We start from the raw sequence: 21,649 nt of genomic DNA, 5'->3' as shown, positions 1-21,649 counted from the left end.
ACAGTGTGGATGCTTCTGATTTACAGCACAGGTAACGGGATTGGCTGTGATATGGCCACATTTTCAAAAAAAAGTTAGATGTATTTCTTTGTATTTGGTAATTAAAGTTACAGGGTCAATGTGACTAATGATAAATGTTAAAAGAACGTTGTTAGTCATCTAACAGCTCCCCGTGTGAGGGCCCTTAATGGGATACATTTATTTCATTCTCAAACTATTTATCTAAATGACAAATGAAAAAGTCCAGTTTCTATTAATCCCTCTGTTGCTTATTTGAAGTTTATTGATTATTATATGGTTTTCATTTTCATTTCTGTATCTGATTTTTCCTCATGAGCAATAGATCTACTCGTTTTACTGATAAAACTGGTGAAATGCTCAAGCCCTACTAGGGAGACCTCACTTTCCATTCTTGCTATATATAAGGATATATAATATTGCCAAAATTCCCACACTATCAATTCATGCATTTGTTTGAAACATGGCTTAACAAAACTCTCTGTTACTGAGTGACACCCTTTTCATGAAGCATTCAATGTTCCTTAATTTTTGTAAACAACATACGGCATATACTTTTTATACATTCTCGCTTCATACACATTTTTATATAATCTCAGGAAGTTTTAACTAACCCATAGTAATTAGTGAATATAGAAAAAAATCACCTGTTTGTAAGATTAAAAATGTACAATTCAATATACAATTATATCTAAAAGTAATTTCTTCTAAATACCTTCTGGTATCATTGAGAAATATCACTGACATTGGTTTATTACTAAGATGACAGTAACCTGAATTACAATGAATACTTGGACATGAATGCATAAAAAAATGATAAATGATAAAAGAACATTATTAGTCATCTAACAGCTCCCCTATGTGAGGATCCTTAATGGGATATATTTATTTCAATCTCAAACTATTTATCTAAATGACAAATGAAGTCTATTTTCATATGTTTGGATGTTTTTGCCCATTTAAAATGATATGCACCAGTTATATGCAGAAAGTGTTATTAACTGGAAAATGTTGCAATAGTGTCTATCTTTCCGTGATCCAAGATAACAAGTGTAAATTAACTATTTGAACGAAACCTTTATCAATTATTTAATTTATTATCTTATATTTCTTTCATTTTTAAAACTTTTATCTTCTCATATGTTACATCTGACCACAGGTTCCCCCCCCCCCACTCTTCCTTATCCCTCACACCACCTCCCTTTTCCACTCCTCTGTTTCCCTTTTTAAAAAACAAGCAGAACCCCCCCACACACCCTTAGCAATATCCACCCAACATGGCCTTACAAGATATGATCTGACTGAGCACAAAGCCTCAAATCATGGCTGTTTGAGGCAACCCAAATAGGTGGAAAAGGTTCCCAAGTGTAGGCAAAAGAGTCAGAGGTGCCCAACTCACAGAGTCAGGAGTCCCAGAAGAGCAGCAACCTAACTCCATTAACACATTTGCAGAGGACCTAGCTGAGACCCACATAGGGATCCTGAGCTTCCATCTCTGAGAGCCCCTATTTTCCATACTAAGTGGATTCTGTGTGCAAAGCACAGGAGGGATCTGATTTAGTTTTAAAATAATTATACATAATTATTTTTCTCTTAAATGTGACTTCTGTGATACAAAAAATAAAATTCTGTCTTTTTTCCCCCATCACAGAGATGAAATTTACGCATCAGTGGACCCCAAACATAAGCCATGTTCCTGGCATGTATACCATATTATCATGTAACATGGATGTTCTTTCCCCCTGTAATATGCACACCTTCTTGCAAAAATAGGATGTGTAGAGTGTAGTAAAACGTCTTCAGGATTTTCATTGTGTTCCAAGTCAGATTTTTGTAATCTCAGTTTCAGTATTTAAACTCCTCAAGAGATTACCCGCAGTAGTTCATTTTTAGACTTGTGAATGATAATCATTAATAGGACGTTATAATCAAAGGTAGACTTAGGTACACACCGATTTGTATAAAATGAAAACTAATTATTTAGTGAGGTTAATAGATGGTAAGTAACTTGGTGTTGTTTCCTCAAAAATAATTTTGTAGTTAATGGCTTTTAACTGTGAAATAATGGTAGAAATTCTACAAGTTTTATTAGTTTTGAAATATTTATAATCTTGTCTAAACGTTTAAAAGTACACTTGCATGTAAATCAATGTGTAACACAGTACTTTAGTTGAAACACTAAAAGTTACTTTGAGAGCTCAAAGAATTCCAGATACTTGTGAAATTAAGAATAAAAGGTACTCATTAAATAAATATTCTATGTTAATTTTTAAAAACCCAGTTTTTCATGCATTTCAAAGATTTTATGAAATAAATTAATCATGCTTTAGTTATTTGAAATTAATCAAAATTATACTTGCCAGATGTCTCAGTGGGAAAAAGTCCTTGCAGCTAAATCACATGAACTGAGTTTTATCCTTACTAATCACATCATGGAAGGAGAAAAAAACACCTATGCAAGTTGTCCTCTGACCTGACCGTGAGCCTTGGCATGTATAGACTCACACAAACATTCTCTCTCTCTCTCTCTCTCTCTCTCTCTCTCTCTCTCTCTCTCTCTCTCTCTCTCTCTCTTTCCCTCCCTCCCTCCCTCCCTCCCTTCCTTCCTCCCTCCCTCCCTCCTTCACACATACAAATAAGAAAATGGATATAATTTTAAAACACTAGAAAATGTTATCAATTTTTAAAGCATTTAATAAATGCACTAGTATTCTTTGAAGAGCATTGGAAGGATCCTTTTGTTTTAATGATCTTTCCTGTGTTGTGCTATACCCCAAATGTATGCCAGGCCTGGCATGGTGGAAGTGGACTGTAGTCTCAGTATTTGGGAAACAAGTATAAAACAATTAAGAGAATCAAGCCATCCTAGACTACTTAGCAATTCAGCCTGGGCTATACGGCAAATCCCAGACTCAACCATCAGAACAATTGAGACAAAATGGCATTAGATACTATTCCACAGCTCTCAAAGCTTGTTGGACTAGGGCGATAACTGGGTCAGGCAAGTGCTTGACTTTGAAGTCCAACAAATAGTGTTTAAACTCCCAAGTACATAGCTGGCCACGCATGTGCTGGCATGCACTTGCATTCGCAGAAGGTGGAGGCAGGCAGAACCCTAGAGGTCACTTCCAGACAGCAGAGCTTCCTTGGCAAGGTCAAGGTCAGTGACAGACTCTGTGTAACCCGACTCAACACCCCCTCTTCCACCCCCCCAAAAAGCCCCTCACAACCCCTAACAAAACACAGTGAATGTCATCTGAACTGCACACATATTCACAACTGGAGACACACACACACACACACACACACACACACACACACACACACCATAGTTCTTGTAATTCAGGAACTAGACTTTCTTGGTCATAATCAGGCAAAATTTATCAGTCTTCTCAGTCTAACGAGGGTGGTAAAATTTGTGCTAACAATTACAATCTTGCTATATAAGTTAGCAAGACTTATATGGGACAACTATTTATGTACAGACGAGCACTAAGGAATATGTCGATATTATTTGTAGCCAATTCCAGCTGCATTTGGTTACCTTGACTACACTAATTACAGTCATTCATTTGGGGTTGTGCAAGTTGGTAAATAAGAAGTACTTTATAGGCATATGAACTGCCAGATACCTAGTGGCAGGTACCTTTAGGAGCCCATTTCTCGGGAAACTAAGAACCATAAATTCCCTACTCATAGAATGTTCAGAATTCTTGTCATTGGTTGTTTGGGCTATATTTCTGTTGAAATTCACCTCCCATTTGAATCCAAAGTCTGTAGCCTACTGACTGTTGCCAGTGCTTGGCATATCTTCTCTGTGATTGTAGGAACGACAATTAACACATTGTTAAGGAACTGTAGTAGCTGGGATTTCTGTCGCCTTATCAGACCCACAGAAGATTTTTCAAATATTCTTTTTCTACTCACTATTTCCTAAACTTCTAAGACGTTGACACTAGCACTTTTTCTTTTTTCTTTTCTTTTTTTCCCCCACCAGTATTCTGATTCCAGAAATTCTCTGAGACTTCTTTGTCCCAGAGTCTCATCTTTTACATTTGAAGACCCTTTTTGTTCTTTTTTTAAATCCTGTTTTAAACTACAGGGGGAATACTCTTAAGAATTTATGGTTTCCATCATATGAAGAGAAAACATAGCTGGTCAAATGTCTTCATTTATCACTACTGCATTACATGACTTCCCCCAACCGACTGTACCGCTGGCCGTGTTGGATACATCTGGAGTTGCTTGCCTTTTCCCTTTTCCTTTCTATGATTTCTCTTCTTCCAGGTATGGATCTCTTCTCCAACTGCACCGAGGAATGTAAAGCGCTCGGCCACTCTGACCGATGCTGGATGCCTTCTTTTGTCCCTTCGGATGGACGCCAGGCTGCAGATTACCGCAGCAACCTGCATGTCCCCGGCATGGACTCTGTTCCAGACACCGAGGTCTTTGAACCTCCGGAAGTCCAGCCTGGGGCAGAGCGTTCCTTCTCCACTTTCGGCAAAGAGAAAGCCCTGCATGGCACCCTGGAGAGGAAGGAGCTGGACGGATTGCTGTCTAATACACGAGCGCCTTACAAACCACCATATTTGAGTAAGTATCACAGAGAAGCCTACATCAAAGTGTTTCCTCTTAAGAAGTGAAGTTTCACATTCTTATTTCTGAAAACAGTTTGAATGATTAAGAGAATCTGATGAAAATTATTTTTAGGTTTAAGTAGTAATCAAGGATGGAAAACTGATGGGCTTTGATGTTAGGGCTCTATTAACAATAACACACATGCTTGGCTTTACACAGAAAAATATTTTCAGATGTTCTTTATCTAGAGCGTGGCAGTCTTGCTCGTTTGATTTCTGTAGCTGGCTAACCAAAGGCGGAGGAACCCGTCCGTGTCTTGAATTTATAGGTAGAGTCCTTTTGGGAATTCAAGGGATTGTGGAGATCAAGCTGAGGGTCAGGTCAGGCAAGCACTGCACTTCTGAGTTATGTCTCCTGGCTTAGGCTCGTGTTTCCTAATGATATAGGCTGGTATTAGCCACTAATTGCGATTTTATACCTTAGACCAAGTTTAGAAAGCAGGGTAGACTTCATGTTGAGTTTTCACTACATATATTAGTGGTTTGCTGATAAGGACACCAGTCCATAATCAGAACTAGAGGTACTGTGTGGCAGAGGCAATGATTATCTTGTAGCACTGAGACTAAACAATATTAGTTCTATATTGAAACTATTTTCTAAGTGGATTACAGTAATTATGACCAATACAAGTGCTTGGGAGTTATAAGACAGGTTTCCTTCAAGGATCTTGGTAGTAAATTATCCCATTTAATATCTACTCCATGACGTCATTTCCTTTTATGTAATGGATGAATACTATTTATAATTCAATCTTATCATTGATGCAAGTAATCATTAATAGAAGTAAAACTCATGGTAACTCAATTGAAAATTAAAATCTGCCTGGTCTTTAAAAATCATTTTTTTTTTTGGTGGTTGTTTTATTTTTTAGTAACAAGAAAAATGTTCATTGCAACATAAGCTGCAAACAATGAATGAGAGATACTGGAGATATATAATTTCTTTTGGGAGTGATAAAACAGAAAGGATTAAAAACTTGAAATAAACCTTCAAACTAAACAACACACACACACACACACACACACACACATTTAGCCCTTAAGACTATATAATGCACAACTACAGAATAAATCCATAAGGCCGTGGTTTCTCATATCAGACCATAAGAACCCCACTGGGGCTCTCATCAGATCCACAGTGATGACAGTAGTGAATATTATGTTTTATGAAAGATTGTGTTTCGATTCTCAACTTACACAGGAACACCACTGACTCCATGGGAGATCCCACTTTAGTATTTCAGAGCCTGTTAATTATGCCTTTTGTGAATCAGTGATATTTGAATAGCCTTCATTTTATCTATACTATACAAAGCATAAATGCATAAATTATTGAGCATCTGAGATCCAAATTTAAACATATTCACACATTCTTGTTTATTCAAAGTGAGCAAAAATCAAAGTATATAAAGGAGGACCGTGCTGAGTTTTTCTCAAATTGAATTGTAGATTTGAAACTTTATTTGCTTTTAAAAAGAAACTGTTACCAGGATAATTTGAATATTCCCTCTTTGTTTTGAGCAAATCTAAGAATATATCTTATGGAAAACCTTTATTACTAATTTCAATAGGAAAAAATGAAAGGATATATGATTTTTAAGGAATCAAAGTTTATGCTTTTAAATAAATGGTAATTCTCTAAGGACATTTTATCAGACAAATACACTGCTCTGATAACAGAAAGCAAATTACCTTTTATTATAGCAATGAATACAATACCTGGCAAATTTCACTTATATATAAAATTGTTACATGTAAGAAAATATTTTATTTTTAATTAACTAGATTTTATTTTTAATAATGATCATAGTAATCATATTTATTCATAAGTAACAGTACTGTTCTGATTCTAGTGTAATTTTTTCTATTTCCTAAGAATCTATTATTCTCATTAATAATCCTGAATACAGGGACCATTGATTTTAATCATATGTGTTAACATGATCAAATAAGAAATCTATTATTGTATCAGATAAGTTTAGATTTGTTGTCATATTATTTGAATATGTCTACTATATAAAATTAGTCTCTAATCATGGTCTATATTTTTCACTATCCATTTTAGCTCAACGATACTGTTCTAAATCCTCAGTGTTTGGATTGAAATATGGTCCAAGTAGAGAATAAATGCAGAGAAGCTAATTATATTTACCATATACTTAATTTACCCTGGAATTTGTCTAAGCTTATTCTTTTAAAATTAATAATATTTTAGGGATTTATGATATGTTAGACTCAGATAATTATCCTTAAATTTATATCTTGATCCACACTTAATAGATTAGGCAATTCTATCATTAGTTGAATAGTACGTGCTTTACACCCAAGCTGTGCCTGACCATCGCGTCATATGGTGAGAGGATTTGACACTGTGTCATTTATCATCAGCAATGGAAATATTCTCATCTTCTAAATTAAAAACCACATCCCTCATATGATTAAAAAAGCTAAAAATTGACACTAATTACTTGCTTTTAATCAGAATGTTTAGATAATTATTGAGGTGCTGTTTTACTTCTGTTAGCTATGCATTTAGTTTTATAGTGAGTGTAATGTACATTTGATGTTTTGGGAAGTAGCAATATATTTAGTAATTTTTGAAAGTTTCCAAAAATGTCTAGTGAGATAACTGTAATTTATATAATAATGATGAGAAAGGAAAACATGGATGAAGATACAAATTAGATCCTTGTCTATGACAGTAACTTCTGAGTACTACACATCAGGTGTTTTTTTTTATTTTTAAAACTCTATACTAACTTTTGAAGAGGAAAAAAAAAGGTAAAAGGTGCTTGCATACATTTGAATTGATTTTCACTTTGAAGTGGCTATCTTAAAAAGTCAAACTTTCTTTCTTAAGACATAGAAATACATCCACACATTTCTGCATCATCTGCTTACTCAAATGGAACTTAAAACAACTGGCTGCATCTACCAACCCTTCCTTAGTCGCAAACACAGCTGTATTATCTGAGTTTTCCTACTTACATGACAGAACTACGTCATGTTTCAAACCTGTTTGAAAACTGTATTGTAGAAAAAGACAACTTTCCCAGATTTTTCTGAACCTTTTCCCTTTAGCTTTGCTTCACTTACATTTTAATAGAGGAATAAAAAATCTAAACCACAAGTTTAACTAAAATTAATAACTGATTTCACCAATTAAAAAAACCAATTTGAAATTAGATAAGACATTCTATGGAGATTAGACATGACATTGAACTTTTATCATAAGGATTCTCAGGATAGGTTTTTTAATTATAGACATTTTATTTAAAGCAATTATATCCTTCAAATGAAACAATGTATTATTTGAAACAATCCGGCTAGTATCAGAAAATGAGAAACAATACCACAGAGAAGAAGACAGAGATGAGTGTGTAGTGTGCTTTTTTTGCAAGCAGGCCAGCTGAGTACAGACTATCAAAACCCAAATACAATGCAGGCCTGGAAGTAACACTGACAATGGTAAGGCAGAGAAGACTATGTCCCTGGGCTTGCTGACTAGCTAATCTAGGTGAACTAGTGGGTTTCAGGTTCAGTGAAAGACTCTATTTCAGAAGAATAAATAATTAATCAAAGAAAATAAGGACTAAATGTAAAAATAGCTAAGGTATGTAAGTCATTGATGAAGACACAACATCAACATGTGCTGGTATGTATGTGAGCCGACAAATAACACTACACAAGTATGTCCATGTGCATGCATGTGTGCGCAGACACACACACAGGTGCACACATGTGCACACACACACACACACATGCACTTAAAAATTAGCTTGAGGAATTCAGTTGTTACAATATGTGTTACTTATATAAGTGACAAAACCCTGAATAATTAAAACAATGCTAAGATATATTTGGATCCACTCCTGAATATTTTAGTGTTACATTTTTCTCTTAAGACTTCTTCAGAGAATGTGTGTGGTACAATTTAGACAGCAGAAGCAAGGCATTAATAAATTCCTGAGAATAAACAAAGAAAATTTCCAATGATTTTTTAAATTTAAGATACGTTCATTTATGTGTTCTTTCCCTCAAGCTTCCTTCCATCAATTGTGCATATTTTTGACATGTGCAACATATTGAATGAATGAAGTAATTCAACTTCACTGATCTCAAAACCTTCTTAAACTTATGGAATTTTCTACACTTACCAATTGAGATCAGTGGTTCTAAACCTTCCTATTGCCGAGACCCTACAATACAGTTCCTCATGTTGTGTTGACTCCTGACCACAAAATTTTTTTGTTGCTACTTTATAACTGTAGTTTTGTTGTTTCAAATCATAATGTAAATATATGTGTTTTCTGGTGGTTTTAGGTAAGCCCTGTGAAAAGGTCCTTTGACCCAAAGGGGCTTAAACCCACATGTTGGGAACAATTTGTTTAGAGGGAATGACTTGCTGTAATCCTTCTGGCTTTGACATTAGAAGCATCTAGACTAATCCTTGAACAGCAAAAGATTACCTCCCCTACTCTGTATTTTTGCATTTTTTTATTATTTTTTTCATTTTTATCAGCTTGTGAGTTCTTTTAAAATTTTGGAGCTCACTTATACCACAACAAAAAGATAGCAAAATTTAAAATACTGCATCTAGATTATCATTGATAGTGTACCTAGATATCTTCTTAGTAAGTCCAGTTTTGTTAAAAAAGAACTTTTTGGCATCTCTTTCTGAGCACTTCAAGCCTAGAGCTGATGGGAAGTGAGGAACATGCTTTGTTTAGTAACAGCGTTCCCAGTGTCTTCATTATCTCAGTGTGCCTTCTGTGAGTTTTCGTCATTTGCTGAACTCAATAGTGTGTTGAGAGCATATACAGAATTCAAAATAAAATGACTTTTCTTACTGATACTCATTAGTAGCATATTTAAATCCCCCGTGTGGTGTTATCTTTGGGAGAGCTCTGTTCCCTTAATGCCACAAGTATAACAGTGCATCCAATGTTAAATCTACACATTAACTATTTTTTTATTAAAGTCTTTAAAAAAGATATTTCTATCATGAAGTTGCAACCATAAGTAAATGAATGAAAGCCTTCTAAGTATTTTGTTTCCTTTCCAGAAAACTGCATTTTTATATGTTTTCCTTTTCTCCAAGTTTTCTTTCTTATTAGCCAAATATTTCTGAGAGGATTGTTGCTAATCTTTTGTTTTTCTTTCCTCACACCCAGATCCAATTTACTTAAAATTTCAATTTATCCCTTTTTGACAAATCCAAGGTCGTAGGCTCACTCTAGTGGTGCTGTTGTTTTATTAAATTCCTTGACTCAAGGATTATGAAAAAAATCTCCTGTAAACAAAGATTTTACTCATTTTAACAGGAAACAAATTGCAGCACATACCCAGGTGCAAATCCTGTCCATATCTCTCCGTGTCTGCTGCTAGAATTTGAGGTTCACTGAATCCCTGTTATATTCTGCATCTGTGGAAAACATTAATATATTCCCTGGTTCCATCATTAATTTACTTAAATGAAGACAGTAGCTGCCTGGAGCCTCCCTGTAATTCTAGAAACATGAAATAACTGGTCCGTACTCTGTTCTTTAGCTCCTTGCTTCTGGTATGTCCTAACTAATAGGATTAAAAGCTATGAAAGCTCTTCTGAGAGGCAGCTGTGGAGCACAGTGTCTTGCTTAGTATGCGCACACCCGTCCCTGCCAGGGGTATCTTACTAAGAAGTCATGCTTTCCAGAGCAAACCTTATGTCTTTGTACATCTTTAAATTTGGATGATGTCAAAAATAGTGTCTGTCCAAGAAAGCTCTTGTCTCTTTGCTAAAAAACTTTTATAGCTACTTTCGTCAATGTACTTGCCTTCATAACTCTGCAATTTTTAAAATGTCATTTAAATATGTCCTTAAATTCAACAGACCTTATTTTGATTATCTTATGGTTTATCAAAACCATCAATTCTGAGAACAAACTTACGTAATCATTATTAAAGATAATTTGTAGTTTCCCAGCAATTACAAATGTTGTTGAAATTTGCTCTTGTCCTATAATTTTCCCCTGATACAATTATACTTTTGGCATATCTGGATCCACTATGAAGCAATGATGTTTTATATTAAACCACTTATGAACCGTAAAGTATTGATACCTCTTAAGTATGTGCATTTCATATGTGCTATTATCATTAATTCACACATCTGGGCATAAACACAATTTCTGCTCTTTTAAAGCAAAAATCGGCTTTTATAGCTTAAAATTTTAAATTAGTTTAATTCCTTTTCTAGATGGTATATGTAGGGATTTTAGAAGGCAGTAGAATTTGAACTGATTTTAGATATTGAAATACACTTAATCATGGCATTTAAACTATCATTTATTCTTCGATGCTTTCAGAGTTTAAATTTCTTTCAATTTCTTTTTATAGCACATTACATCTGATACATAAAAGTGATTTATAACTATTAGGATTTTAATTACTCTTATTTCTTACTTTGTAGGATTTTTCCAGCATCTTGCTTATGTATATTTTATATGTTATTCTCAATCATTTATTTTTCTGTAAAGTAATAATACAGTTCATAAGTACACATGTTCTTCTAGTTTTAATCTATTTCTTTAACTTCTGTATTTATTCAGGGATATTTATTCAGGCCATTTATAATTATGGTTTTGAGCATATGTTCATGGTTAGTTAAACTGTTGTCATTTAAGAATATAGAGGAGGGAACAGATAAAGTTAGCTATTCTTTTACATAATATTTCATTTGCTGTGAAACTTTGTGTAACCAAGGGAAATGTATTTCCTGCACACTTTCACTTTTAGCATATTAACATTTTTGTATAACTCATTTTATATTACAGATCATTTCCACCCTCTTTCTTGTTTTGCACATTGGAAGTAAACCCATTTAAGCATTTGTCCACCTTAAGAGTATAACAAAAGAAGACTATCAATTAAAACATAAGTAGAATTGTTAAATGAAAAGGAACGCCTACATATGGAATTATTTTCCCTGCTGCATCATACTGAGGATTTCTGAATCAACATATGAATACTTTAAGTTATAAATATCTTGTAGATAATCCTGGAATATGCAAATTGATTTGCCTATAAATATAATTAAACAATATTCAATACTCAGTGTCCTAGACTCTTCTTGGCTGAGTGTGTCTTTTAAACTCCTTTATTTTTTTGTGGAGTTAAAGTCATTTAGATAATGTAGCTTGAAAATGATGTAAGATTGTTGCACTGATTGTTTAAGATTAAATAATTTTATAAAACTGGGCCTAACATATAATCTACTACTCAATCTTCCAAGGCAAGTTCTGGGCCAACCTGGTCTATAAAGAGTGTTGTTCAATCCCAGCCCGGATGACTTAGAAAGACACCGTCTCAAAACACAAATTAAAAGAGGTTGTGGTGTAGTTGAGAGGGGCAGTCTCTAGCATAATAAAATTAGTTGTATAGATTAAATAAATAGATGAATAAATACAAGTAAATGAAGTCTAAAGACAGTCTGAAAAGAGTTAAATTGGTGCTACATAGAGAATAAAAAGCACTTAAGCTTACGGCTCCTTAAGACGACCCAGTCCCTGCAAAGAACAATCTAGGTCAATTTAGGTGGAGAGAAAATACAAGTTTGAAAGGACTGACTCTCAGAATGTTATTATTTTTAAAAGACATGGAGAGAGAAAAATATTTATGTTAAAAACAGAGGTTTTAGCTCTGATCATAAAGTAGATCCATCACATAACATTCAATACATACATCATGCGTTACATAGCAATGCACTTATCCGTAAGCTTTATTTCACAGACACAGTTTTAAACTATGTGAAGGGACAATGTTGACTGTAATTTTGACAGTTTCTGTGTCAAATGGAGTATTTTGGTCATTCCAGTGATCATTCAAAATGATCAATTTAGCTTTAAGTCATTGACTTCTACGAGTGATCATAAATAAACATCTATGCTCTCTCTTCATGACTAAATTTTGTGACACATCCACTCACACAGAAGCATTGTCTACCCTCATTACACACACAGAAGTATTGCATTTTATTAAATTTCATTTTTAATTACTTCTACCGGCTATCAGGGGTAGAACTGTCTGGCGTCATATCTGGCAGAGGAATACATTTGATAGTTTCTCTCTAATTTGCAGCCACTAACAGGACATGTTGCTTGTCAAGATGCTGATAGCTTTAGTCTGTCCATTTGCTATTTAAGTTCACTCTTATTCTTTTTAAGCAACAGTTCATAATGCCCAAGAATAACAGCAAATTAACTATGACAATGTAGGCAAACTGCATTTCTATTTTCAGTCTCATGTTTTGCAACAAGGCAGTTAGTTAGTTTAATTAGTACAACATTTCCTTTTAATGTTGATATTTGCCCAAGTTGTACATTAGATTGTCATAGGTCTTGTGTTGAGTACTTAAATGTTACATGTTTTATACAGTGGAAAGTTAGAGTTAATTTCAGTTTATGAGTAACTATTTTAAGTTTCACGTATACATCAGTGGCTATATGTGGGATGAAAATTAGATACTACTTTATTCTACAAAACCATATGTATGAGACAAAATATTGCTTTGTAGCTTCTCATTTCAGTAGCCTTACACTGAAATGATAGACCTGTGTCACCAGACAGAATCTACAAAATTTCTTTGTTTTTACACATGGCCCTGAAATATATTTCAATTTGGCCTCTAACTCAGAAACCCAAATAAACCCTTCCTTCTACAAAAACCTCATTTTTACAAATATTTTGTCATGGCACTTAGATACATCTTATAGTTCAGTGTGGGCAAAATCATCTATGTATAGAAGCATTGCACAACGGGGGAAATCAATTACAGCTGTGCTTGCACCCAGATTCTTTTCTCATTTCTAATTAAAGGTGCAACTGGGTTGCTTTTTGAAGTACCATTCATCATAAAATCAGGAGTCCATTATGACATTAATAAACTAAATATATATAACAAAGAGTTGATTGTATATACTTAGCAAATTCTTAACCTAAAAGTGTTTCGCAGGAAGGGTGTGGGAGACAGTCCATGAATGTGAGATTCATGTGGTAGTCTTTCAGCTGCTGTGCATTTAGAAATTTGTATGGAAAATGTTAAGGTTATCTGAAATGAATGCAAAGCTCTAATGGTGCAACTTTGAGATATATTACATATAAATTTATATTATAAATTATACACAAAATGGTTATGTTCAAGGTAAACATAAGTATTTGTCTCTTTGTTATTGATTTAACTCAGTCTTTCTAGTAAAAAGCAATGGTCAGAAATATATTGCATAACAAGAAATATATTACAAGCAGTTTTCTTTGAAGACAAACACAAAACTAATAAATACATGTGAACCAAAACTTAGATACTGCCTAATTGTATAATAGCACATTTATAAATGTTTTGTAAATACTATATCCTTTAAAATAATACCTTTTAATTATCAATTTTCTAGTTGTTCATCTAATTCCCATTAGTTGCATCAACATTACTTACATTTGTAAGTAATTTGCTTTTTTGTTTTGTTTAAATATGCTTTAAAAAACAGGAAATAATTTAGTATTTTAATCAAAGCATCATATACATATTGAACTGAAAATTCATATGTAACTTAAGAATTTTCCTCTAGATGAGGAGCTCCCTGTGTATTCAGTGTCCAAACATCTCTTGGTATTATGTCTAGGATCCAAAACATGGAAGTATAACAAGACCTCTCCAAATCCCTACCACTCCATGTTTAGAACTGTTCTAGTCTCAAATCAGTGATTATTCTATTTGTATTCAAAAGCTTCTGTTATTAAAACAAATGAAATAAATGGAGTATGAAATTCTACTAAAATGTATTAGCAAGTCATTGTTCTGATAATATTAGAAAACTCATCAGTAAACCTTAGTATCTATTAATGTATACAAAAAGTACGATTCAGCGAGGAGGTATTTTTGAATATCTAGGATATTGCAGCTCTCTGTCAGTTTAGTCTATAAGATGCTAGGATCTTAGCTTTGTATATTTTTATTGACTAAAAATAATATACTGTTGATTAAATAGATCTTCAAGAAACAGTTGAATATGTCAATGTGAATGCAGATTGTAATGAATGAGAGGTAAAAGCGAGATGCTAGATCTTTGAGAACACATTACGGAATAATCACAGTTTTGACAAACTTTAAAAAGGTTTATTTATGTATGTGAGTGCTCTATTTGCATTCATGTTTGCATGTCAGAAGAGGCCATCAGATCCCACTATAGCTGGTTGTGAGCCACCAGGTGGCTGCATGAAATTGGATTCAGGACTTCTGGAGGGGCAGCCATAGCTTTTAGCCACTGAGCCATCTCTCCAGCTCCTTTTGATATTGTTTTGAGGAATTTACAATTAAGGGATGAACATGATAAAAGTCAGCATATCTGAAGAGGGTTGTAAAAAAAAAAAAAAGCCCTGGGAATGACAGAGAAGAAAAGAGGAAAAATAACATTATAAATGTTAAGAATTTAAACATACACTACAGTGATTACTTCTTCTGTCTTCAAGAGGACAGAGAAGAAAAGAAAGCTTTAAGACTCTTAAATGATAAAGTAAAATTCTGTATGCAAAGCCCTGGCCACCATACTGGTGTTTGGTCCTGAGGGAGGGAGAAGCAGCTCATAGGAAAAGCTTTAAAAACTATAGACATATGCAGATGCCATCTGTGATTTGACAGAATCTCACGTTCTAGGCTCTTGATGTTGCTTTTCCACACAAAATGTTATTCTCTAGCTGAGCCCAGAAAGTTACCAAAAAGGTTCAGCTGTCCAGAGGAGAAGCTTTGAGAACACTGTATTTTATTTTTCTCTTTTTCAATGGTTTACTTCTTAGATTTCTTTTTTTTTTTTCAGAATTTTAAAGAAAGAAAAGAATTGAGTTTCTTGAGACCCCTGTCTTCTTTAACTTAAGATTTATGTTTGATAATAAGACATATAGAAAAAAAAAGCAACTGCATTGTAATTTAAGAAAAAGGTTTAGGGAGTCTAGAATTCAAACAAGTATTCATGTTTCAACTATTCTATGTGTGTATGGAATAAAAAGATTAGATATATGACAATGATGCTTCAGACCACTTAGGATGTCATGTCTCAGTACACAAATGGCTAAGCAGTGAGTAGAAATTTAACATCTCTTATTTTGGGGTATTAATATTATTATTGATGAGTGAATTTATTGTTGTTATTATTTTTATTGTTTGAGATATGATTTCTCCATGTAGTCCTGCTGTTTTGGAGCTTACTCTGTAGACCAATCTGGCCTCAAAGTCAGAGATTCATCTGCCTCTGCCTCCCGTGTGCTGGGACTAAAGGATTGCACCACCAACGCCCGACTTAATTTACTTTTTTCCTTAACACGAGAATTTTCCACATTTGATGCTATGTTATCCTCCACCACATTTTTTAAAAAAAGGGAAGAACTCTTTTGGTAGTGTGTAAAGTGTGTAAAATAGGCCACAGTTAAATAAAACTACAGTGCTTTTGTTAATTGTCATAATTAAGTCACACATATAATAAACTTTCACCTTGTACTTGATCATGCTTTCCTTACTATGTTGCCAGTGGATAGAACATAGATGACATATATAATCATTATATTTAGAGATAGTGTCTTAGAGAATAAATTAAATGGTTGCTTTAATTTAGCAATGCAGAAACTTAAATCAATCATCTTAGAAGTATTAAGTGAAAGACAAAATCATCAAAGTGCTAAAGGGGCCAGTGGCATTTGACAAGGGTACAGGATAAAGCTAGTGAAATTCAGGCCACCGTAAATAATTTTGGAATCAAATTTGTGAACATTTTTGTATGTGACAATATATAACCATAATATAAATACCTAATTTCCTATCAACAGAAGGATTGTTTGGTAGTAGACACGATGAAATAACCTTTGTTGATTAGTAGAGTGAACGCCAATTCTTAACAATTTGAATTAAAATAAGGAATTGGGCAATGCCTTTTCATCTAATAGAATGGCATGAATATATTTATAGAGTTTTAGCAACACTGAATTTACAGGATTTTTCTAAAGTAAAGATTAGCTTGCTGAATTATTTGTAGGAAATATCTGACATTCAATAGGTTAATTTTCTTCTCTCATAATTGAAATTGGAAGAGGTTAGCAATCTGATCTTTCAATATTTCAATTATTTTGTAATGATACAGTGATTTCATTTTTAGTGATTATATTTTGATAATGAGTACTGAAGGTATCTAATATGGAATATTATACCCTCTTTAAAGTAAAACATAGATCTTATTCCTCTAACTTTTTAAATAATTTTTAACCTAACGTGAAGATATTTCACTTATTTTCTAATTTTAAAGGACCATCAGTGTTTTTATTTATTTACTATTATGTATAATTTTATATTTATGACTAGTGACCCTCATGATAGTGTAAATTTATAAAAAACATAGCAGTAAAAGAGGGAGGAGGAGAAGATGAAGGAGAGTGGAAGGTACTGAGAGAGAAAGAGTGAATCAGTGCTTTAAGCTACTCTGCAAATTATTGAGAACAGCACAACCCATTTTTTAAAGGTTATATTTAAATATTGCCACATTTTAGGTGTTTTGTTCTTTATTTCCCTTGATGTAGAATCACACTACAACAGTGTCTCAAGCCTCAACTGGTATACAAGAAAAATACATCTCAATAGCTTACCACAGTTACACAAGTAAATAAAATAATCAATAACTTCACCAAAAATATTACTAATGTGCTATAAGTAAAGAAACTGTAATTTTTCTTAAGAAATCTCCAGAGGAAAATTAAAACTCATATCAAAACTCTGGCTGAAACCATAAGGGGACACAGGTGTGTTTAATGACTCACGACCCTGCATAGCAGAACTCATCCGTACTTAACGCGGATGAGTTTTCCTACCCAGCACATCACAATGGTCAAATAGGGTCAGGTTCCTGTCTCTCCTTCAGTCATTCTAGACAGTGAGGAAGCACGGTGTGGTCCTCACACTTGTTCGTGACAGGCACCATGCAAATGCCCACCTTTCTATTAGAAACAAGCCTTATAGCCAACAGTGCTTCAAGCTGTCTATCTATGTGAGTATAATAACCCTGAAAAATAACACGTAGTCTTGCCGCTTGCCAAGTGGGTATTCTGACCAGATTTCATTAATTTTATCCTTTTTGATTTTATTTTAACTTGGAACACTGTATCCAAATGTGTAATTTCTTTTTCATATTCTACTCACAGTATTCGTTCTTATCTTATCTTTTCTCACAGCCTAGGGAGGTTTCTCCAGGATATTCTTAATGCATTCCCTCATGTCCAAGGTGTCATGGTGAGGTAAAGACCTCCAATTATGTGCACAGACAAGTTGAGGTTGACTCAGCTAGTAACTATGTTATCTCTGAAATGTTAGTTTTCCTATAACTCTTTCTTATCTGAAACACAGATTCTCAGGAGCTCATTGTGGAGATGAAATGATTTATCATATTTAAAGCAGAATGGTCCAAAGGAAGCGCTCATTCAGTATAGAAAGCAACCTACCATGTATATTCAGCTAAAAGGGAAACAATGACAGCAGCCAGAGTATGGACAAAATTAAAATCTCGAGCTTAAATAGAACTAATTATGCCCTCCCTCTGTTAGTGTCCTCACTAACAGAGAAAAATCAGACACTAAGTGTTCTTTTCACGATGAATCACTATTTTGGTTTGCAGTTAATGTGTTCTTTCACAGAGCACACATGTTAAAGATACAATATTCCCATTTCTCCTTTTCCATTAAGATATTACAGATTCAAATGTCTAACGTGCATCAGACATTAAGCTTCATTCATATTATGATGGTGCTAGTTACAAGCCAGGAATTCAGCCTCTGACATCTCATTGTCCTTTCACTTGACTCAACGTGCATGTTTATAATGAGGGAAGATACTTGATTATATAAAATAAACAATGACACAGAGTCACACAAAGGTTCTGATTTAGTATATGATATAACGTATTAGGTTTCATGATCATAGAAAAAGAAATAATTTATATATTTTATAGCCAAAAGTAAAAGGAAATAAAAGAATTAAACTAATCAATGTCTAATTGTCTCATCTATATGTTGACAATTGTGATTGATCATTAATGAAAGTTGTGACTATTGGTAAGATATTGCTACCCCAAATAGAATTGTGGGAAACACGGATGCTCCAAATCTTCAAGGAATGCAAATTGCTGTCAGAATGGAAACTCACATTTCTGTGAGATAGAGGAGAAATGTTTGTATCTACTTAGGCCAGGGTCGGAACACATGAACGCTAAGGGATATTATCAACTTATTCCCCCACTAAATTAGTTCATGTACCTGATTCTCTCAGTCAGCCTGGTATCTGTAATTTGTACTGTAGTCTTTCTGAGTCAGACAAATTATCAAATGGTGGCAGAAGCCCTTTTGAAATTCCCCCCAAATAACTGTGCAGAGTTTACTTTCTGTAAGAGGCTTTCAATTGACTCTTTAGGAACATCCGCATTATTTTATGATTCTGTGTGTTTTCTCTCTTTGCATTTCTATATCTGTTTTACAGATGTATATAAATTTATTTCACAAATAACTAAACTCCCCAAGATAAATATATATTTATCTCTATCTATCTATCTATCTATCTATCTATCTATCTATCTATCTATCTATCTATCTATCTATCTATCATCTATCTCTATCTTTCAAAATTCTTTTTCCTGAGTAACCAAAGACCTAAATACTAAGGTCCACTTCCCAATCTCTACTCAAGAATCATAGCATTCTTCACATTCATATCTCATGTTCATAAATAAGTTATATTTTTATAATGACCCAATTTTCAACATTTATTAATACTGTTTCCAGTGATAGAAATATAGAATGTTAAGTCATATTTACTTTTTTGCATTTAATTAGCTTGTGAGTTTTATTTCTGTAGTGTATGGATTTAAGCATTTTTCTCTTTACAAATAATTTTTCCAATGTATGTTATTTTAATTTGTCATGATATCAAGAAAAGAAAAGATGATTACTTTATTGGAATGATTGAGAACGGTTCCTTATAATGCAGTTGATGAAGCTGCTACGCACTCCCGTTACTGTATATTATCCAAGTGAGTTTCCTGTCAGAGACCAAGGACATTCTAGGTGTTGGAAACTATGTGAGCAAAAATAAGAATTTGGAGAGCAATTATCATATATTTTGAAGTGAATGTCATAGAATGCTTAATCTACAAGTTTGTTTTTACTAAGTTACAGAAGGTTTATGTTTTAGATAAATTAAAGGTGTTCTAAATTGCATCAGCAGAAAGTGATAGCAACTGTTAAGAGCCTATTATGATCCTTGTATATTTTTTACACATTTATCAAATGAGAATGCATCTAACTCTTATTATCAGATGCAGACGTTCTTACTGTCACCACATTAGACATTATCAAATAAGGATCGTCTCCTGTTGTAGCTTAACAGTTGCTTCCTCAAGGCTGATGAAGAATCTTGATTTTGATCTGGGATCATTCAACTTTACTGTGAGTGTCTGCAATTCACATTGGGACCCTAGGCCTATGAAGTGGCACAGTTCAGGAGGCTGATACAGGGGCACTGTGTATTGTTTTACTGATGCAGGTTTGACTGGTGCTGCTCTATGCTGTGACTCTTAAAGACCACACAACAATGGTGCCGATGGAGAATGACCACGAGGGTCAGGCTTAGTGCATCTTTAACCAGACAATATAGGAGAGAATGGTTAAATGCAGGAACTGTAGAAAGTAGTTACCACAGTGACTTCTCTGGTCCTGGGACTGGATGTCTGAGATGTTTGCATCATGATAAACAATAGTAAACAATGTACCGATAAGGTCAATTTTGATTAGAAAACTGCTAACAGAGGTGTTGGTTGTGGAACCATGACAGAATGTTTGACTAGCAGGCATAAAGCATGGATTTATTCCCCAGCAACCTCAAGAAGGGATGGAGATAGGCAAAAGAAAGGTGATAAGAAGAAAGAAAGCAGGTGGTTTCCGTAGTGTAGTGGTTATCACCTTTGCCTCACACGCGAAAGGTCCCCGGATCGAAACCGGGCGGAAACAAGCACTCTTTTGGGCTGGAGAGATGGCTCAGCGGTTAAGAGCACTGACTGCTCTTCCAAAGGTCCTGAGTTCTAATCCCAGCAACCACATGGTGGCTCACAACCATCCGTAATGAGATCTGGTGTCTTCTTCTGGGGTGATTGAAAACAGCACAGTGTTCAAACATATAATAAATAAATAAATCTTTAAAAAAAAAGAAGAAAGAAAGCAAAGGAATGAGGGGAGAAGGAAGGAAGGAGGAAAGGAGCGAGAATAGGAAATTTGAAGGGAGGAGATTGTTATTATTTTATGGACACCAGAGGAAAAGTTTATTATTGAAAGAACAGCGTTGCTATGGCTGTTGTGTGTATATTAATGTTAGCATGCAAACAGGCAGCACACACCAGCCTATATGAAGCCCCCAACACACATACAGTAGAGGACGGCCGGGTCTGTGTTCATTCAGAGATGATGTACCTCAAGTGACTGGAGGCCCCAGGGAGTTTACAGGCCTGGTGGGGTAGTGGGTGGAGACAGGGTGGTGGGCAGGAAGTATGGGATGTGGAACAGTCAGAGGATGGACTAGGGGGATAAAATGGAGTGTAAGAAAATAAATAAACTAATTGATTAAAAAATTAAGAGTTTAGGATGTGGAAAAATATGTGAGGGCAGTTTGTGAAACTGCTGAGAGACTATGCTACATGGTTATTTTTACCTAGGAGATACTTGTTCAAAGGTAACCGACTTAATCTCCTAGCACAACTGCAAGAAACGCTATGGTAACATTAGTCCTTCTGACTTCAATAAATCACATGAATCACAGACTCTAACTTCTCAGAGCAAGACTTACATATGTCTCTCTGTAAAAGAATAAGCCTAGAAGCAATATTTTGTGAGGAAAAAAAGACTCAGTCTCAGTTATAGAGTGAATTTAATATTAGTCTGTGATT

The 21,649-nt window shown here is 34.3% G+C and overlaps 1 protein-coding gene and 1 non-coding gene across 3 annotated transcripts in view; both read left to right on the top strand.

The window, feature by feature from the left end:
• Pcdh10 (protocadherin 10) overlaps window positions 1-21,649 on the top strand; it is a 56,378-nt gene that overhangs the window by 8,891 nt on the left and 25,838 nt on the right. Inside the window, exons 4-5 of one of the 2 annotated variants that reach the window (XM_052178735.1) lie at window positions 4,306-4,611; window positions 11,471-11,511. In XM_052178735.1, coding sequence (XP_052034695.1) covers window positions 4,306-4,611; window positions 11,471-11,511 — 347 coding nt within the window. Of the gene's footprint in view, window positions 1-4,305; window positions 4,612-11,470; window positions 11,512-21,649 lie in introns of those variants that run through there. The other variant, XM_052178734.1, reaches the window with a different exon arrangement.
• Trnav-cac (transfer RNA valine (anticodon CAC)) lies at window positions 20,648-20,720 on the top strand. Its single transcript has one exon. It is a non-coding gene; the product is annotated as a tRNA-Val (tRNA).

The sequence above is a fragment of the Apodemus sylvaticus genome, chromosome 4 (genome assembly GCF_947179515.1).
Source record: "Apodemus sylvaticus chromosome 4, mApoSyl1.1, whole genome shotgun sequence".
Classification (NCBI taxonomy): Eukaryota; Metazoa; Chordata; class Mammalia; order Rodentia; family Muridae; genus Apodemus; species Apodemus sylvaticus.
Note: the sequence above shows the minus strand (reverse complement) of the source record. Positions and strands in the feature narration are given on the sequence as shown.